This window comes from Moschus berezovskii, chromosome 6, assembly GCF_049115385.1.
Source record: "Moschus berezovskii isolate FMDL1 chromosome 6, NW_MosBer_1.0, whole genome shotgun sequence".
Taxonomy (NCBI): domain Eukaryota; kingdom Metazoa; phylum Chordata; class Mammalia; order Artiodactyla; family Moschidae; genus Moschus; species Moschus berezovskii.
The window spans coordinates 93,018,290-93,036,673 of record NC_142465.1 but is presented as its reverse complement, the minus strand read 5'-3'; the positions used below and the strand labels follow the sequence as shown (position 1 = coordinate 93,036,673).

At 38.4% G+C, this 18,384-nt stretch overlaps 1 protein-coding gene across 1 annotated transcript; it reads left to right on the top strand.

The window, feature by feature from the left end:
• The first annotated feature begins 1,332 nt into the window (after window positions 1-1,332).
• On the top strand, window positions 1,333-17,325 carry CMAS (cytidine monophosphate N-acetylneuraminic acid synthetase). The gene is made up of 8 exons (XM_055395572.2): window positions 1,333-1,685; window positions 9,447-9,589; window positions 9,749-9,904; window positions 11,711-11,844; window positions 13,579-13,673; window positions 14,043-14,214; window positions 15,327-15,480; window positions 16,542-17,325. The coding sequence occupies exons 1-8, from the start codon at window positions 1,426-1,428 to the stop codon at window positions 16,730-16,732; spliced, it is 1,305 nt and encodes a 434-aa protein (XP_055251547.2). The 5' UTR covers window positions 1,333-1,425; the 3' UTR covers window positions 16,733-17,325.
• Window positions 17,326-18,384: the final 1,059 nt, after the last annotated feature.

The following is an 18,384-nucleotide window of genomic DNA, read 5'->3' as shown; positions in this document are numbered from 1 at the left end:
TCACTCCTGGAGAAGGAAAGGCAATACCACCACATTTCATTCATTCTGGGTGGACTAGCCTCCACCTAGGACAGACAAGCAGACTCTCTACTTCCAGATGCAGGCTTGCAAAAGTGGTAAAATGCAAAGTGTATGTTAGGTAGATTTCTTTCTAAAAAATCACACATGAAAGATATATGTGTGTGTGTACATGAGTATGTGAGTGTGTGTCTGTATGCACCTTTGAATCTTTTGGCTGGATCAAGAGCTTTTCCCTTATCCCTGTGTGGCTTGACCCTGCTTTCTTCCATATGAACACAAGCCTCCCAGTCAATTTCAGAACAGAAACTCTCCTCATCCCCCTTCCCTCATACTGCCCTGAGGATTCAGGTTTAGAGGGTCCTTAGCACCCAAATATTTTCAGCAAGAAAAAGATCCTTTCTTTCCCAGAGTCTCTGGAAAGGACTCGAGGGGGATCTGCTTGATCATATTCCTGTCTCTGGGCCACGACTGTTCTCAGGAAGATGAGGTACTTAGATTGGTCAGCCTGGGTCATACATTCACTGCAACACTGCTGAAGATTTATGTGAAATGCCCACCAGGTAAGAGAGCTAACAATTCCCGAAGGGAAAAGACTTCAGTCCAAAAACAAACAAACAAAACCGAACAGATGTCTGTTGCACTTACAAGGGACTAAGCAAGGTTGACTTCCAAGTTTTTCCACCTAGGTGGATGGTGGTATTGGTAGAATATGCAGACAGAAATATTCACATTGTAGTGATCATATCTCACTATACACAAACACAGAATCACTACACTGTACACCTGAAACGAACATGTTACATGTCAATTATATCTCAATTAAAAAAAAGAAAAGAAAGAAAAAGAAAATGCAAGTAGAAGCAGTTTGAGCCCACAGGGAGAGCTGTTTCTAAAATGTTGAATTTAAAGGGCCTGGAGGACATTTGAATGAGGTCATCTCTTAGAAACAAGGAGTAGGTAGCATAGCAGAAAAATGGACACTTAAATTTTTAAATGAAAATTGTTTCGAGTTAGAATGCATCAGGGTGTGATGGGAAACTCACTACAATTTCGAATGGGGAAATTCTTCAACAGAAGAACTATTTGTTGTCCTTGTTACCTATTTTATTAATCTCCATACAATATCAAGCTCCGCAGAAGCTGCACTTCCTTCCAGTCAGGACGGGGCTCTCGGTGCCGGACTTTGGCTTGGGGGTCGCGCAGGCGGAGCCTACTGGCCCTGCGAGTGACCAGCGGACTACAACTCCCGGCCTGCCCCGCGAGGGTGCAGGATCGGAGGTGGGCGGGGCCGGGAACAGCCACCCCCGCGGGCAGTCGGGCGGGGAGATCGGGCGGCGCCGAGCTGAGGTGGCGAGACAAGAGCTCCCGGATGTGGAGAAGCTGGGGAGAAGGCGTGGGAGGAAGATGGACTCGGTGGAGAAGGGGGCCGCCACCTCCGTCTCCAACCCGCGGGGGCGACCCTCTCGGGGCCGGCCGCCGAAGCTACAGCGCAACTCCCGCGGCGGCCAGGGCCGAGGGGTGGAGAAGCCCCCGCACATGGCGGCCCTCATCCTGGCCCGGGGCGGCAGCAAGGGCATCCCCCTGAAGAACATTAAGCACCTGGCCGGGGTCCCGCTCATTGGCTGGGTCCTGCGTGCGGCCCTGGACTCGGGGGTCTTCCAGAGGTGCGCATGTGCGAGAGTGGGCGGCGCGGCCTGGGCGGGGGTCGAGAGGGGAGAGCCGGCCGCCGGAGGGGCCGGGGCTCCGGGGGCAGCGGCCCCCGGAAGGGGTGCACGAGATCCGGAGTGCCTGGGCCCCGGCTGCCCGCGGGGGAGGCGGGGCTCCAGTTCCTTCCTTGTTCCGTAATTGCTAGTAGCCATGAACTTGGGACTGTTCCTGCCCCAGCCCTTGAGAATGACACCCGTAAAAGGGGAGATTTCCTCTTCTCAAAAGTCTGCGCTGCCCAGGTCGACTTCACAGGGTAAACGCAAGGAGGCCACACTTGTGAAACATCGGCGATAACTCCTTTAGACGGAGGCCACTAGCTTTCCCCTGTTGCTCAGCGTCTGCTACCCACCTGGTGCTGATCGATTAAGGAGGCGTCAGGTTCATGAATGGAGTGGGGTGTCAGGGCTTTTCTCATTTCCAGCTCAGCTTGGAGATCCTTTCCTGTCCTTTGGAAAATACTCTAAGCTATCTGCCTGTTGTGAGTCAGCACAATCTAGAAAGCTGCCCACATTTGTACCTGGGTGCGAGACAGTGGAAAAGCGCACCGCGGGGCTGTTTGATAAAATGGTTCTAAATGATTTGATCATACCTTTGGAACCTCGTTTGCCGTAAGGACGGTTTTAATTGTGCATCATTTAAGAGACATGGCCATATGCCATGTTAGCCAGGAGTTATGTCATTCATAAAAGGGAGGAGGCATTCTGTGCCAAGAATGAATTTACACATGGTAATTTCAACCTAATTGTGCTTGTATTTGTTCCCCGTGAAAAGTAAATTATCTTCACCTTTTGATTTTCGAGTTTTGGTTTTTAAAGAGATGGCTGTCTCTGGAGCATATTAATAACATACTTAATATGTGGATAAATGATTTTCATTTAACCGAACGTGTTTACAAAGGAGATACCAAAATAGTATAAATTTACTAATTTTCTTGATGTTTTTGTCCAAAGGAAGTCTTGGGTGGTGCTGGGTGAATAGGAACCTGCACACAGAAGATATTAATAACAGTAATGTAACAGGAAGTGTGCAGAGGAAAGATAGGGAAAGACTTGGGGATGTGGTTCAGTTCGGTAAACACTGAGTCTGCCATACACATCCAAGGGGATTACAAGATGAATGTGACATGGGTCTTTCCCTGTGAAACTCACAGACTTTGGGACGTGTTTACCTCACAAAAGGTACGCACTGGAAAACAAAAAAGGACCGAGAGAAGGTGCATCCAAGTTAGTAGAGATGTAGTAAAACCCTATTTTTGTGACATAAACCAGAGATCAAAATCACATTCTTAATAGATTGAGAACAGAACTCCTTTACAACTCCGATTGCATGTCAGGAAACCCTTTTCAAACTGGCTTAACCTAAAAAAAGGTAGGGCATGTTTGAGATACAAATTCAAGAGCAACAATGATTCATTCTGCAAATATTTATTGACTACCTACTATGTGACAGGCACTGTTATGGGTCCTTAACCATGAGTTTAGCAGTAGGGTCCATCCACAGACGGAACAGGCATTATAATAAGGAGAAGATAGTTAATATATAGTGTACTGTATCAGGTAGTAATTCATATTTTTAAGAAAAAGAAAGGGGATGGTCCATTTGATCACCATAATCCTCTATTTCTTGGTTCCTCTAAGGCTCTCCCTTTTATGGTATGGGGGTGGTTTTGCTGAAAACTACAAAACTTTCTACACATAACAACTCTGTCCAAGCCTCTGTGGTCAACCAAACTCCATCATGGTTTCTAACGGCTTAAAGGCCTTGTTCTTAGGATGATTCCAGCCCCATAAAAGGAGTGCTTAATGCTGCCAGGAGGATTTACCTTCTTTCTGGCAGATAGCCCCTATACACCCTCCTTCAACAGTTCATTTAGGAAGCTTGTAATTATCCATTCATTCTCTTCCCTTTGAGGTCAATCTACCACCCCAAAGGGGTAGGTTAGAATTTAATTGACTTGTTCTGAAGCTGCTGTCAGTTGGGAGCAGCCTTCTTGCTTCTCACCTTCTACTTTCTTAAAAAAAAAAAAATCTGTCTACCCTGTGAGGGAATTGGAGAAAACTGTAGCTCACCCGATTTGTTTTTCAGGCCTGGAGATTACTTTGTCCAAAATCATTTTGACTTAATTGAGTTTTAGCCTGCTTAGACTCAAAGCTAACAATACTTTCAAGGTTGCTAACATTGCCCATTAACTTACATAGTTAACAGTCAAGAAAAAATGCTGAGATATTATTTTAATTTAGTAAAAAGTCATTGTGAGAGTTGAGTTTGTAAGAGCTTGGTTTTCAACAGTGGTTGAATGCTGTGTAAGTAAATCTTAGAGTGCATCGATTTTTTTACATGTTGCCTAATATACTTGTGAAAACTAAATGTAAGTGTTGGTTTCACTTTTAGGGTGTGGATTTATGATTAATGAAAGGCCTGGGCTGTGTTGTCCTTGAAATGGCAATTTTTGATTTGCAGTGTCTGTTATAGGGATCGTGGTTGATACTCCTGTTCATCCTGTTAGATGTAGTATGACTTCATTTGAGGCTAAAGCCATTGGCATTCCACTTTGATGTTTACTTCATACTTGATTTTAAATTTTATTAAAAAGGCCTCTTTGTTCATTTGCTCATCCTTTTCTCTTGGGCTTGCTAATGTAATGGTGCCCCTTAGCTGAGTGGAAATGATTGACTTCCTTATGATGATGTAATAAGTGATGATCATTGTTTTTTAAGTGTACATGTAAGATGCTATTTTCATATTCATAGTGCCATTGCCTTACATAATACATATAAATTAGTTTGGACCTTTGAAGGTCTGAAAGCAAAACTTCAGTTTTCCTTCAATCAGAACTAGTATGAGGATTAAATGAGACTGTCAACTGTTCCTTTATCACCATTCTTATTATTTTCAATAGCTATTACTTCAGTTCAGTTCAGTTCAGTCGCTCAGTCATGTCCGACTCTCCGCGACCCCATGAATCACAGCACGCCAGGCCTCCCTGTCCATCACCAACTCCCAGAGTACACTCAAACTCATGTCCACAGAGTTGGTGATGCCATCCAGCCATCTCATTCTCTGTCGTCCCCTTCTCCTCCCGCCCCCAACCTTTCCAGCATCAGAGTCTTTTCCAGTGAGTCAACTCTAAACATTTATTCTATATTGTGGTTTATATTGATTTGTCATAACAACCATATTTGGTAATTGCTGTCATTGTCACCTCTGTTTTAGTGAAAATTTAGGCTTTGGGAGATTTGGCCTTGGGTCATATAACTAGCTTGTGATAGAGCCAAGACTCGAAGCCCTTCCTTCAGAGTCCATGCTCTTAACCATTTCCTGTTTCATTCATACACCAAGTATATATTGAGCACCTGTTATGTAGCAGGCTCTCTAAAAATACTTTGTAAAAAGTAAAGCATTATAGAAAGGTCAGTTATTGCTTCCTGGCCATTCTCTATTTCTACTAATAGGTTGAGAATTTCTCGTGTCAATGGATTTTGTATCCCTGGTGTCCAGAGAAGGGCCTGAAACAGACTACGCAGTCAAGAGTCATTTCCATTTCATGAAAGAAGGAAGGAATGAATAATGAAAGAAGAAACATAGGGACCTCTATTCTTATTTACCGTTTAAGCATTTCCAAAAGATCACTGAATCCTGAGGTGTTGAGTGTTTATTACAGTAAAGATCAGGATATTAAAGTAAATGGCTTCAGTAATTTATTTCAGTTAGTGATTTAACTAGACGTCAAAAGACTGGTCTCTTTTACTGTTTACTTTTTACTTTATTACCATCACCATCCTCCTTTTTTCCTCTCTTTAAAAAATTTACGGAGTTTTCATTGGTACTTCAGTTTGTTGTATACCTTTGTGACATTTTCCAGTAAAAAACTTATCCCCAAACTATTTCATATTTTGCAATGGAGGGAAGTGAGGGCTTCTGTGTTCTGCCTTTTGCAGAATGACACGAGTAGATATGACACACTTGACCTCTAGCCAGTGGCTCATCTTGTTTATTAGGCTTCCTCTGAAAAAAAATAGGGGGCAGGGTGGGGGTTTGTTTACTTTATCTCTGGATTTAAATCTTCCTTCTGCCAATAGTAAAGGGAATCTCTTAAATCTGGAGCTGTTAGAAACTTTTCTTTCGTTTCTTTCTTTTGACTCTTGACAGTTGAGCATAGATGTTTGAAACATGCAGTTTCTCTTTCATGCAGTAGATGTTGAATGAAAAGGGTGAAAGAAATACAGTTGACCCTTGAACAATATGAGGATTGGGGTGCCAACTCCCCTCCTCAGCCTGGGCAGTCAGAAGTCCCAGATCAGCTTTTGATCCCCCAGAACTTAACTACTAGTAGCCTACTGTTGACCAAAGCCTTCCTAATATCATAAACACATTTTTTTTTTAATTTAGGGCTTCCCTGGTGGCTCAGATGATAAAGAATCAGCCAGCAATGCAGGAGACACAGGTTTGATCCCAGGGTTGGGAAGATCCCCTGGAGAAGGGAATATTCCCTGGAAAAGGGAATGGCTACCCACTCCAGTATCCTTTCCTGGAGAATTCCACGGATAGAGGAGACTGGCAGGCTAAAAGAGTCAGACACAACTGAGCATCAGACTTTTTAAATTTATTTTTTTAATTGAATGAAAAATTCTTTAAATTCTGTAATGCTTTACAGTTTTCAAAAGTTTTGCACACATAATTTCATGTAATCTCATTTTTTTCTCCCTACCCCTGTATTGGCCCTCCTCCTTTCCCTCTCCCACTGGTAACCACTAGTCCTCTATAGCTGAGACACATTATGCTTTATTTAGTTTTATTTATTTTGATTATTTATTAACACATTTTATGTATTTATTATATAGTATGTTACAGTAAAGTAAGCTAAAGAAAACAAAATGTTATCAAGGAAATCATAAGGAAGACAAAGTACATTAACAGTACTTAGCTATATTGATAATCATAATTTTACATTATTTACAAGATGGATCATCTATCAGCACCTACATCAATATTATACAAAACACTGTAAATGTTATATATATTACTAACACTGAACATCAAAAATAAAAAGATATTGTGAAAAAGAAATTCATATTTATCTACAGGTATAATGAGTCAGGCATTGATAACAAAGAACAGCTATATGATTGCTTTGTGGTGGTAGTCTAGGGCTTCCCTGGTGGCTCATTGGTAAAGAACCCAGCTGCTAATGCTGGAGACTAGGGTTTGGTCCCTGGGTCAGAAAGATCCCTTGGAGAAGGAAACGGCAACCCACTCCAATATTCTTGCCTGGGAAATCCCATGGACAGAGTTGTCTGGCAGGCGACAGTCCATGGGGTCACAAAGAGTTGGACAGGACTTGGCAACTAAACAACAGTGAAAAGTGAAATGAAGTGAAGTCGCTCAGTTGTGTCCGACTCTTTGTGACCCCATGGACTGTAGCCCACCAGGCTCCTCCATCCATGGGATTCTCCATACAAGAGTACTGGAGTGGGTTGCCATTTACTTCTCTAGGGGGATGTTCTCGACCCAGGGATCAAACCCAGGTCTCTCACATTGTAGGCAGACGCTTTATCATCTGAGCCACCAAAACCTCACAAACAACAGTAATGTTGGTCTATTTTAATCATTATGATTGCTTCATGGTAGCCTAGCCCACACACACTAATGAATGAATCATAAAAATTTTATGGTGTGCAGTATTACAGTCATACTCATAATACAGTGTCAGAAGCATTGTTCCATTTTTTAAAAGCTGAAAGTGAAACATTATTAACTTTATATTAAGTATCATTCATCTTATACCTATGTGAGGGTAGACTATTATCTACATGAAAGTACAGCGAAAGTGTTGTATTATCATGTATTATCTACATGAAACTAAAGTAAACTGAAAGACTCAGTCATGTCTACTCTTTGTGACCCCATGGACTGTAGCCTGCCAGGCTCTTCTGTTCACAGAATTCTCTAGTCAAGCATACTAGAGTGGATTGCCATTTCCTACTTCAGGGGATCTTCCTGACCCAGGGATCAAACCCAGGTCTCCTGCGTTGTGGGCACATTCTTTACTATCTGAGCCACTCGGGAAAGCCATTATCTACATATGTTTTATGTATTCCTGGCATACCTAACTTTATTTTTTCTGATAGTACTAGGCTACACAGTTTGCAGTTTTGTTCACACTGTTGCAGATCTCCTTAAATTTTCCCATACATTTATTAGTTCAAACCTGTGTTGGTTAAGGATCAGCTGTATGTGCATATACCAAAGAAGTCATTCGGATGTCTTTGTGAAATGTCAGTCTAAAAGCATTGTGGCTAGAGTAAAACATTCTGTTTCTAGCAATGGAAATTTATAAAGGTTAGGAAAACTTCAGGAGAGAGTAGTATGCATCCCCCAAATAATGTTTTATATTTTACTGTGAGTCATCATCTTATAAAGTGCAAAAGGTCAGCTACGTAAGGTGTGGTTAATAGAGCTGTTACACTAAGCTATCCTGAGCCAGTCAAGTCATGTTCTCCACGACTTTGATTGTTATTGGTGACTTCACCCAATTGATTCTGTGTTCAGATATTTATGTACCCATTGTTAGTTGCCTCCGTCCCACCCAAAAAAGAGTTGGCTTGTCTGACTGTTTTGGGCATATAAGTCTTTACTAAGCTTGAAACTTAGCCTTGTGATTTGGCTAAGCCACATCCATTTTTTTTCTCAGTAGGCATATTAACTATACAACGTTTTGGATTTTGATGGGAGAAAAGTATCTTTATTTCCTTTAGATTTGAACTTCCAGTGTTACTAGTATTTTTAATAAACCATTAGCCTTAAAAATATCAATTTTTTCTAATTTTTTTTTAAATTTTTTCTAATTTTATAAAATGATTTCTCAGTTCAGTTCAGTCGCTCAGTCGTGTCCGACTCTCCGCGACCCCATGAATCACAGAACGCCAGGCCTTCCTGTCCATCACCAACTCCCGGAGTACACTCAAACCCATGTCCACAGAGTCGGTGATGCCATCCAGCCGTCTCATTCTCCGTCGTCCCCTTCTCCTCCCGCCCCCAACCTTTCCCAGCATCAGAGTCTTTTCCAGTGAGTCAACCCGTCGCATGAGGTGGCCAAAGTATTGCAGTTTCAGCTTTAGCATCAGTCCCTCCAATGAACATCCAGGATTGATCTCCTCTAGAATGGACTGGTTGGATCTCCTTGCAGTATAAGGGACTCTCAAGAGTCTTCTCCAACACCACAGTTCAAAAGCATCGATTCTTCGGCGATCAGCCTTCTTCACAGTCCAACTCTCACATCCATACATGACCACGGGAAAAACCATAGCCTTGACTAGACGGACCTTGGTTGGCAAAGTAATGTCTCTGCTTTTTAATATACTATCAAGGTTGGTCATAACTTTCCTTCCAAGGAGCAAGCGTCTTTTAATTTCATGGCTGCAATCAGCATCTGCAGTGATTTCTAGGGCTGTGTAAACAATATGTATATAAATGTTATAATATAAATATAAATATTACATCTGGAACCACATTTATAATTCAAGCATTTAAAAATATGGTTTCCGTAGAAAACTATTTTTCTTTAAATTTTATATTGTTTTGAATCTAACATTATTTTGATGGTACAAAAACTATTCTAACATTATATAAGCTGTATTTTGGGGGTTGCAGAGCTCCTTTTTATCTTTAATTTTTTTTTTTTTTAGTGATTTGGCTTTTTTTTTTTAATATCTGTACAGTGTATGGGTTTCAACAGACCATGATGAAATTGAGAATGTGGCCAAACAGTTTGGTGCACAAGTTCATCGAAGAAGTTCTGAAGCTTCAAAAGACAGTTCTACCTCACTAGATGCCATCATAGAATTTCTTAATTATCACAATGGTATGAATTTGACTAATAGTTTATTCAAAATTTTTTTGTCATTTCCAACTTGTTACTCATTTCACAAGACTTGTTTAACATTTGAATTTAGATTTTAGTATTACTTGCTTGCAAAGAACTTCATTTTGATGTTCTTTTCATTTGTCTTGTCTTTTTAAGAGGTTGACATTGTAGGAAATATTCAAGCTACTTCTCCATGTTTACATCCTACTGATCTTCAGAAAGTTGCAGAAATGATTCGAGAAGAAGGATACGATTCTGTTTTCTCTGTTGTGAGACGGCATCAGTTTCGATGGGGTGAAATTCAGAAAGGAGGTAATCTGTTGTACTGATTTTTATTTTAGCTCATCTTATGGAGAATTAATTTTTCTTATGTAAATACTCCTTAGGAATGGGAGAGTTAAAAAGGGAGCAGTAAAATAGAACGTGGGATTTTTATCACTGTAGTAGATAATAGCATTTATAGTCAGTTCTAAATCTTGTGATTGTTGAGACAAAACAATGGAAACCAAATTCTCTTTCTTTTTACAAAGGATTATTTTAACACTCTATTTGTATTTTGAGGCCATTTTTCTAGAGCAGATACTTTTGTGTTGTTCTACCTATGAATCATATAGGATGGTGGGAATAGAAGTCTTCCACCAAAAAGTTCTGGAGAACCTCAAGAATGAATCTGTAGAATTGCTTCTCAAAGTTCACAACTTCTTATACCAAAAGAGTACTGTAATGTTTAGTTAGAGCCTTACTTCTCTCCAGACAAACTAGCAAAATGTGTCACAAAGAATATAATTACTAACAGATAGGCAAATGAAATATACCTGAAGACAGGCAGTATGATTTCTGTTCAGTTCTAACATTTGTAGAATGTAGGAAAACTGGGCCAATTGTCTCTAACCTATGTTTGATTTAAAGGAGATAGTAAGGAAGATGCAGTAAAAATGGAGAAGGTCCACAAAAGAACAATTAAGAAGATAAAGTTATAAGCAGAAAATGATTTTCAGTCTCTAAATTTGAATGTCATCAAAATTAATAAAATATATCAATGACTAGTTTATTGATTTCATTCAATAAACAATTATTGAGTATCTTCTCTGTAGCAAATTTGTTGTTTTATATATATAATATTTTGAACTTATTCACTAAATATTAAGGGGCTTCCCTTGTAGCTCAGTTGGTAAAGAATCTGCCTTCTATGCAGGAGACCCAGGTTCAATTCCTGGGTCAGGAAGATCCCCTGGAGAAGGAAATGGCAACCCACTCCAGTATTCTTGCCTGGAGAATCCCATGGACAGAGGAGCCTGGCAGGCTGCAGTCCATGGGGTTGCAAGAGTCAGACAGGACTTAGCAACTAAACCACCACCACTAAATATCATTATTACTAATGATAATAATAACATAATTTATTGTTATATATATTTTATATTAGTATTTTTTAAATTACTGGTAAGAATGTATCATACATTATATAAGCATTTCCCATCAATATGTAAGTTTCAATAATTTAATGAGGAAATAGTCATTTTTCAGTAATTCCATAAATGTAGTTTCTCAACCACATTAGATAAATAACACACACATTGTATTTCTATAGAAGCACATAGATTTAAAGGGCTCAAACATTGAATATAGTATTTTATGACAAGTTCAGTTCTTTGGCAACTAAGGTTGATATTTATGTCCTTCCAAGGCGTTATATTTGTATGAATCCCTTAAAATCTTAATTATTCAGGATTTTTTCATAAGATACTTTATTTTCCTCTTATTACTATTGAAGAGCAAAGATAAATCATCAGAATTATTTATCAGAATTATTATCAGATACATTGGACATGAGTTTGAGTGAACTCCAGGAGTTGGTGATAGGGAGGCCTGGCGTGCTGTGATTCATGGGGTCTCAGAGAGTCGGACACGACTGAGCGACTGAACTGAACTGAAATGACATCATCTGAGAGTTGTTATCAGAGGTTGTGTTCCTTTAAAAAAATCTTCTAAGTTATTTATTTATAAATAGAAATATTCTACATTCTGAGTTTATTTTTGTTTGATTTTTAAAAAGAATTACTGAATGAACTGTTTCAGTGTTCAGAGCACCTGGGACTTATTGTAGCTTTTTGCCTTTAGTTCGTGAAATGACTGAGCCTCTGAATTTGAATCCAGCTAAACGACCTCGCCGACAAGACTGGGATGGAGAATTATATGAAAATGGCTCATTTTATTTTGCTAAAAGACATTTGATAGAGATGGGTTACTTACAGGTTTGTGCTCTTGATTTGCAAAAAATCTTTTAAACCCTTTTGTGTATGTACTTTGAGTTCTAAGAAAAAAGTACAGCACAGTTCATAAAGGAAAGTATCAACCCCTAGAGGAAAAGGAGTAACTGACAAGATTTATCATCCAAGGTATTTATCTGGCACGCTTACCCTGAACTGATCTGGGATACATTCAGTGAATATGTGAGGGATTCTGCTACAGTTATAACATTAAGATAAATCAACTATTGAATATTCTACATATGTTGTGGTATTCATATTATTTCATTCAAAACTCTGTTTTTAATCCGTGGTTGTATTATTGCCAAGTTGTGGTTGTACAGTTGAATAATCTTTACTGCTTCTAAAAGAGACACACAGAAAAAAATGCAGCAGTATAGTAGAGGTAAAACCAACCTAGGCATCAGGAAAGCTAGATTACAGTAATATCTCTATCTGGAACTTTTTAACCTTGAATATATTATTTTATCTGTTCCGAACCTTAGTGTTCTCCTTTTATAATAAGTGCTCTCCTTTTACAGTAAGTGGGTTGGATGTCTCTCTCAGCTTTCGAGCTTACATGGTTATATACTGTTTGTTCGTTTTAGTTATAGGTATTGTTGATTCAGCACCTACTGTTGATTATATGAAATACTACATAGGTTATCTCATATAATGAAATAAAGTGCATGTTCCTAGTTTTGTTTCAGAGGAGGAAATGGCAGCTCTGAAAAATGAAGTCATTGGCTCAAAGCAAAAACAAGTTGTAAAAGGCATTGTTAGGATTTTAATTCAGATCCTTATGTTACTCAAAAAATAGCATTTTAAAACTCCAAAACTCTACTGTTTATAGTAAAAATTCTAACGTGACTCATTCTCTAAGGGGAAGAAATTTGCCAGTCTTCTGGTCAGTAGGCATACCGTAGACTAGCTGTTCAGTTAAATTTGAGTATTCAGGAAAATTAGATTTGACATCTATAGGTACAACTCTCCCTATGCTCTTTGTTAAGGATGACTGTAATTTGACCCTTTCCTAAGTGTGGCGAAAAATAGAAGTTCCTCATTGTAACAAGATTTGTAAAGAGACTGACAACTGTGAAAAATGTAAATTTCCAGTAATTGATCTTGAGTTTGCAATGATAACAATCATAAGAAGCGCCTCAACCCTCTTGCCCAATGCGTACCCCAGGATCATGACACTCCTTGTTCGTTCTTTTGCCCACGTGTGATCCATTCAATTACTGTTGACTCCTGTCTGTACCTCAGAGATCAGTTCTGTGCAATAGATATTACAGTTCCTTTTCCTCCCCAGTCTGACCCCTGTTGCAAATAGGAACAGAAGTTCCAAAAATACTTCTACTACTGCTTTTGGATGATGGGAGAGACTTCCAGACAAAGGGAATACAACTAGGGATTCTCAGAAAATTCCTTGTGGTCAGAACCCTGGAGGATATGTATTATTTCTACTCTTCTTCAATGTCAAAGTAGAATTCTGAAAAATGGGAACTTGCACTGTATAGGTAGAATTTGAAAAGGGTTAAATTTACTTGTTTTACATGATTGGAATATATTGAACTCTCCCCTCCAAAAGAAATTACTTGTTGTATGTCTGATATTGCTGGGTTGTTCATTTTTCTTAGTTCTGTAGCACTGAATTCATTGTTTTGTATTTTAATAAATCTGTTGATAAGCATGAATGCGTGTTGACAGCAGTCCTCATGGCACTCGTAATATGTTTAGGGTGGGAAGATGGCGTACTACGAGATGAGAGCTGAGCACAGCGTGGACATCGATGTGGACATTGATTGGCCTATTGCAGAACAAAGAGTATTAAGGTGAAAACAAGACCTCATAGCCTTTGCACTAGATCATAACAAATTATTTTTAGTAGATCCATTTAAATTCACTTTTAGACACAGATTTCTGATCCTCCCAACATCTTAGAATCGTTTTGCTTGTGTGAGGAAGACATATACATAAAATATGCCTATAGATGGCTTATTCAGTAACTTCAGAACCACAGTTTGGTTGGACCACACTTAAAGTTCTTGTACTATAAGCTGAAGTGTGTGTGAAGTAACTTGAAAAGGTACTGTTTGAATAATTGGATGGGAATGAATTATCAAGTTTATTGGTGTTAGCCAGATGAGAGAGAGTGATTAGTTTCACACTTGGATTCAAAGGTCTGTTTTGGTTTCTTTTAGATACGGTTATTTTGGCAAAGAGAAACTGAAGGAGATAAAACTTTTTGTTTGCAATATTGATGGATGTCTCACCAATGGCCACATTTATGTATCAGGAGACCAAAAAGAAATAATATCTTATGATATAAAAGATGCTATTGGGATAAGTTTATTAAAGAAAAGTGGTATTGAGGTATGTGCCCCCTGAACATAGCAATGTTTTTCAAGATTGTGATATAGGGTCAATGTGACCGAAACAGGAGATTTACATTTTTAGTATTATCAATTAAGTGTCTCAAATTTAGCCTTGACATGCCTAGAAAATTATGCCGTTTTTACTTTTAAGTGAGTAGAATTAGGAATCTATCAACAAATAGATTTCTTGTTTATTTAATGAATGTAAACATATTATTTTAAATAGTTGCTACCTAATATTTCCCATAGGATCTTGCAACCAGAAAGATTTCATAGAAAATAGGTATCAGCATTTGGAAGAAAGCAAATGTCAGATGGATTTTTTTAAAAATGTAGCTTATTCTTGTGATCCCTTGGACTGCAAGGAGATCCAACCAGTCCATCCTAAAGGAAATCAGTCCTGAATATTCATTGGAAGGACTGATGCTGAAGCTGAAACTCCAGTACTTTGGCTACCTGATGCGAAGAGTTGACTCATTGGAAAAGACCCTGATGCTGAGAAGGATTGAAGGTGGGAGGAGACAGGGATGACAGAGGATGAGATGGTTGGATGGCATCACCGACTCAATGGACACTAGCTTGAGTAAATTCAGGGATTTGGTGATGGACAGGGAGGCCTGGCGTGCTGCAGTCCATGGGGTTGTAAAGAGTCAGACATGACTGAGTGACTGAACTGAACTGATTCTTATAATTGAATATTTTAATTCAAAGTAACAATACTTATTTGTATTTTCAAAAATGAAGTTTAAGATGATTTATTATGGTTCATTAGAGATCTTAAATACGTGTTCCTGAGCAGGTCGAAAGACAATTTATAGAGTTTCCTTTCAATAAAAAGAATTATAGGGGAATCTTAGATTGCTAACAGACAATGTATGTTTTATTTTTTTACCTGTAGATAGATTACTTTTCACTGTGGAAAACAGTCTTTCACCTTTATTGGACTACTAGAAATAAAATCTGCTAAAGCTTCATCATTTTAAAATAAGTTAGTTGATTTTTCTTAATTAGTCCTTCAAAGGACTACTCACTGGTGATTTGTATTATTTAAAAGGTATTATTTTATTGTGAGTGAGGTCTGTTTTCTCACTTTGCCCTTTTATTTTTTAGGTGAGGTTAATCTCAGAAAGGGCCTGTTCAAAGCAGACCCTCTCCTCCTTAAAACTGGATTGCAAAATGGAAGTCAATGTGCCAGATAAGCTTGCAGTTGTAGATGAATGGAGAAAAGAAATGGGCCTGTGCTGGAAAGAAGTGGCATATCTTGGTTGGTATCCTTCTTTTCAGCCATAATAATGGAAAGCCATGATTATGCAAAGAGATACTTTAATATTTATTATCTTTCACTGAAAACAATTCAAAGTTCCATACATTTAATAATTAAAAATTTCAGTAGATACATGTAGAACAAATTTAAAATAAATAGTCTTAACCAACATTTTATTAGTAGTATTTGGTCTATATTATAGTAATAGTTGTATTCAGAATGGTGACTGTTAGGTCCTGGGAGTTTCTGAAATTTATCCAATCAAAGGAAAGATAAGAGAGGGAGGTAGAGAGAGTAAAAGCAAGGCAGGGAGAGGGATATAGTTAGGTCAGTGTTATAATTATTTATCAGGCAGCATACAAATCAGAACTGTTAAAGGGAGACTTAAGATGTATATCAACAAAATGCAATATATGGACCTTCTTTGATTTCTGATTCAAATAAATCAATTATAAAAAGACAATTTTGAGACAGCTGAGGATATTTGAGCATGTACTAGGTTATTAGATGATAGTGAGGAATTACTGTTGATTTTGTTAGTTGGATGATATTGTATCGCTTTCTTAAAAATGTATTTATTATAGGGAAATGGTGAAGTGTTCACGGCTTAAGTATGTTGTCTGGGAATTCCTTCTCCCTTTCCTTCAAAAAACTTGGCAGGGAATGGATAAAAATATTGATAAATATGGCAAAACAATAATTATTCCACATAAATTTGGGGTTCTTGCTTATTGGAAATTTTCCTTCATAAAAATGTTTAAATAATATAATTTGTATGTAGAATTTCTAGTACCTGTAATAAGCATGGCACACAGAGAGGATACTCCATTCTTCTCTAATAGATAAGCATTTATGTTGAATTGCTTAAGAAAAAACACTAGACCTCAAGTATTTACTATACATAGAAATACTTTAACTCATTTTGTTCCATCTAATCTGTAGCTTTCTTATATACAGTGTCTGAAGTTGCCAGAACTGTTTATTGACTGCTCTTTGCATTATTTAGAAAGAATATTCCTTATCTCTCTAAATATTCAACCAGTTTTTCTTCACCTTGATAGGAAATGAAGTGTCTGATGAGGAGTGCTTGAAGAAAGTGGGCCTCAGCGGCGTTCCTGCTGACGCCTGTGCCGCTGCCCAGAAGGCTGTTGGATATATTTGCAAAAGCAATGGAGGCCGTGGTGCCCTCCGAGAGTTTGCAGAGCACATTTTCCTACTCATGGAAAAAGTTATCAATTCATGCCAAAAATAGAAAGTAGTGTTATGTTGGAAAAGAACATATGCAGCCTTTGTCAGCCATTTTAACTTTTGTTTTTGATTAACTGCAGTTCCATGCTGTAATGTTAACAGTGTGATTTAATTTGTGATCTATCTGATATCTTTTAAAGCACTCAGACTCTCACTCTGAAACCTTCTATGAAATAACTGTGCTCTACTTTTCCTCTTTATGCGGAATCATTTAGAGGTTGATTACAGTCTTTCTCAGATTTTTAGTCAATGCAAGTAAGAACATCATCAAAATCGACTTTGTATAGTACTCTGTAAAGTTGTGTGTTTGTGTGCTTTTAATGATGCTGAAACTTTATTTATTTGGGGATAGTTTGTCTGGTAAGACATGCCCTTCTATTAATAAAATTACATTTCACAAACTTGATGAAAACTGCCTTGTTTTAGAAGAGATTTACCAAACATTGCCCGATTTCCTTTAGACACTGACAGTGCAATCGGCATAAGAAACAAGCCAGCAAATACCAGCTGTAGAGCATCCTGTTGTACTTCATATGGATACATATAGCACATAAATACAAATAGAGATGTCTGAATAAATTTGTGTATTGTGAAGGTTATATATTGATTTGTAGTAAATCATTTGCAATTACCTCTGAGGTCATGGTGATTTTGTATACCAAATTTGGCTATTATTACAATTTTACAGCCACCACAGATCACTCTCCTACCTAGTTAGATTCCAAGAATGGGGCATTAGCTCATAAATGTGGACCCTTACCTAATAAACACTAACCGTTTTCTGTGGAACATTTTCATCTATTTCCACTATAAAAAGAGTTCATGTAAAACCCTAGCAAGAAGCAGGCCACTCATGCTGTGCTACATAGGAAGTTGTTTTTCTGTCAGGTCTGAGTGAATCTGTTCAGTTCAAAGACTGCCCCTATAGGCAGACATAAGTTAGAAGAAAAAATGATCCTCTTCTACATTAATTTCCTTTACATTTTGTCCTGGCTTTACTCCCATCTTTCTGGTTTTCCCACAGCAACTTCTTTTCTCCAGTCCCCTTAAATTTGCACATTCCCAAAGGTTCTTACTCCTATTCTTGTTCTTCCCAAAGACCATATCTTTATTCAAAATTTCAGCTATAGACTCCATGCAGATGACTCCAAAATCTAATGACTCTAAAATCTAATGTCCATTGTGAGTTCTGGTTGCATTTCAGATTCTTCATATTATAGGCCAGACACCTGTACCTCATCTCCCAAAGGTCTCATTTTATCATTGGGACATCACAGACTTCCTCAGTTTCTCCATTTCTAGCCAGACACTAAATCTTGAGTTTGACACTATAGCCCAGTGTCCTTTCAGTTTATCTAATACTATTGCTAGATTGATTATATATTTGCTGTTATCCTTTACAATATGGATACCACATAATGTGATCACATATCCTGGTCCAGACGTACTCTGGACACGTAATATTTCCAGCTTTGGTTCCTACTGATCCTTGTGGGTCCCTCCACCCCAATCAAGCTATGTAATTCTCCAACAATGCCTCTGTTAGCCTATTCCCAAACCCTACCTTCTAATCACCAATTGAGTTACTCGTTCCTACAAAAACTCCTGCCGAAATATCTCCCATAAATACCATGTGTGAGTGTAGATTATACTGGA

Excerpts from the sequence above, each read along its gene's own strand:
- CMAS (XM_055395572.2), top strand. The coding sequence starts at position 1,426 with ATGGACTCGGTGGAGAAGGGGGCCGCCACCTCCGTCTCCAACCCGCGG. Across the intron at positions 9,590-9,748 it reads ATTTCTTAATTATCACAATG|AGGTTGACATTGTAGGAAAT; the intron begins GTATGAATTTGA and ends TGTCTTTTTAAG. Across the intron at positions 13,674-14,042 it reads GCAGAACAAAGAGTATTAAG|ATACGGTTATTTTGGCAAAG; the intron begins GTGAAAACAAGA and ends GGTTTCTTTTAG.